At 59.4% G+C, this 2,650-nt stretch overlaps 1 protein-coding gene across 1 annotated transcript; it reads left to right on the top strand.

The window, feature by feature from the left end:
* Positions 1–2,127, top strand: LOC128907539 (uncharacterized). The gene is made up of 2 exons (XM_054196499.1): positions 1–464; positions 951–2,127. Exons 1-2 carry the CDS (start codon positions 1–3, stop codon positions 1,102–1,104), a joined length of 618 nt encoding a protein of 205 aa, XP_054052474.1. The 3' UTR covers positions 1,105–2,127.
* Positions 2,128–2,650: the final 523 nt, after the last annotated feature.

Raw genomic sequence — 2,650 nt, 5'->3', positions numbered from 1 at the left:
ATGGTCCCTGGGGGCCCTGGCTGGTGGCTGCTGGTGGGGCTCTGCACCCTTGTCCCCCCCGCCACCACCCAGGGGGGACCAGAAGAAGAGGTGACACCCCACCTCAGCTCAGAGGAGTTGGGGTACCAGGATGGGGACCCCCCCCAGGACCCCCAACGTTGCGGCATCACCTTCCACACCCCCAACCCTTGCAGCCGCCCCGGGCCGCCCGCCTCCGCCTCTCGCGCTGAGCTGGATCATCTCAAGAACCTCTTGCAGGACACCAAGGCCAGCCTGAAGGACGTGGAGATGGCGGCCACCTTAGAGGACAACCAGACCCGCTACCAGGACATCATCACCCAGGCGCTCCCCGCCATCCGAGGGGCCAACCTGGAATTTCAGGAGAGCCTGGAGAACGTCCGCAGGGAGCTGGAGGCTCACGTGGCTGAGGCCAATCACCCACGGACGGCCGAGAAGAAGGAGAAGTGGGTGCCATGGGAAGGGGATGGACCCGGGGGAGATGCTCCATGGAGCTGATGTCCCCAAAATCCATGGGTGGGGGCCAGCCCCCGGCTGTAGACACCCAGGGGGGTGATGGGTGTCCCCAAGGGTCCCACAGCCTTCATGGTGTCCCTCAGGTGACATGGAGGGGTTGGATGTCCAGCAAACTGCTGCCGTTAACATCCATGTGTGTGTCCTGGCCCCAAACCCACTGCAGCAGAGCCAGTGAGGGGTCCCCTGAGGGCAGGGGGGGGTGTCAGGAGGGGGGGTTGTCACCCCTAAACCAGGGACCCAATGCAGCTGAGCCACAACGTGGTGACGGAGCAGTGTTCTCCAGGATGGAGGAGTTGGGTGCCTCCTCTCCCAGGTTGGGGACCCCCAGTGCTGCAGCATCACCTTCCACACCCCGCTGTGGGGAGGCTGGTGGGGACACAGGGGACACTGACCCCACTTTCCCCCCCCCTCCGCAGGCTGCGGAAGGGGGTCCGTGTGGTGGCCCACATGCTACGTCTCACCAGCCGCCTGGCCCAGACCCTGGATGCCGCCTCCCGCCGCCTCCACGCTGAGCTGAGCCGGCGCCTGCAGAGCCCGGCCGCCCACGCCGCCGCCACCACCGAGCCCTAGGACAGCGGGGACGGGCTCTGCTGTCACCCCGCACGTGGCCTTGCTTGCTGGTAGGACCCCAACTCGGCTCCTCTCCCCGCGCCAAAGGGTCTGGGGGCTGGAGCCGGCAGCGCCGGGAGGGGATGGGAGGTTGACGCCTGCTACGCGGTGCCATTGCACACGTGATGCTGTTGCACATGTGATGCCATCAGAGACGCGATGCCATCGCACATGTGATGCTGTTGCACATGTGATGCCATCAGAGACGCGATGCCATCGCACACGTGATGCCATCGCACATGTGATGCCATCGGAGATGCGATGCCATCGCACATGTGATGCCGTCACACATGTGATGCCATCAGAGATGCGATGCCATCGCACATGTGATGCCATCACACACGCGATGCCATTGCAGACAGGATGCCATCGCACCTGCGATGCCATCACGCACATGACGCCATTGAACAGGCAGTGACATTGCGCGTGTGAGGCCATCACACATGCGATACCACGGCACACGTGATGCCCATTGCGCCCACAATGCCGTTGGACATGGGATGCCATCACACATAGGGTGCCATCCCACACAGGATGCCATCATACATATGATGCCATCGCACATGTGATGCCATCGCACACGCAATACCATCACAGACACGATGCCATCGCACATGCAATACCATTACACACGCCATGCCATTGCACATGTGATGCTGTCACACACGTGATGCCATTGCACATGCGGTACCATCACAGACACAATGCCATCGCACATGTGATGCCATCGCACATGTGACGCCATCACACATCTGATGTCATTGTACATGTGATGTCGTTGTACGTGTGATGCCATCACACACGTGATGCCATCACTTACATGATGCTACCACTTACATGATGCCACCACACGTGTGATGCCAGTGCACACGCGATACCATCGCAGACACAATGCCATTGCACATATGATGCCATCAGGCACACAATGCCATCGCACATGCAATGCCATCGCACACGTGATGCTGTCACACACGTGATGCCATTGCACACGCGTTACCATTGCACACACAGTGCCATTGCGCATATGATGCCATCACAGACATGATGCCATCGCACATGCAATACCATTACACACGTGATGCCATCGCACATGCGGTGCTATCACGCACGTGATGCCATTGCGGGCAGGATGCCATCACACATGTGATGCCAGTGCACACGCGATACCATCACAGACACAATGCCATTGCACATATGATGCCATCAGGCACACAATGCCATTGCACACGCGGTGCCATTGCACACCTGATGCTGTCACACACGTGATGCCATTGCACACGCGATACCATCACAGACACAATGCCATTGCACATATGATGCCATCAGGCACACAATGCCATTGCACACGCGGTGCCATTGCACACCTGATGCTGTCACACACGTGATGCCATTGCACAGGTGATGCCATCGCACATGTGATGTCATTGTACCTGTGATGCCATCGCACATATGATGCCTTCACACACACAATGCCATTGCACATGTGACGCCATCACGTGTGATACCG

The sequence above is a fragment of the Rissa tridactyla genome, chromosome 3 (assembly GCF_028500815.1).
Source record: "Rissa tridactyla isolate bRisTri1 chromosome 3, bRisTri1.patW.cur.20221130, whole genome shotgun sequence".
NCBI classification, from domain to species: domain Eukaryota; kingdom Metazoa; phylum Chordata; class Aves; order Charadriiformes; family Laridae; genus Rissa; species Rissa tridactyla.
This window is presented reverse-complemented; position numbering and strand designations above follow the sequence as displayed.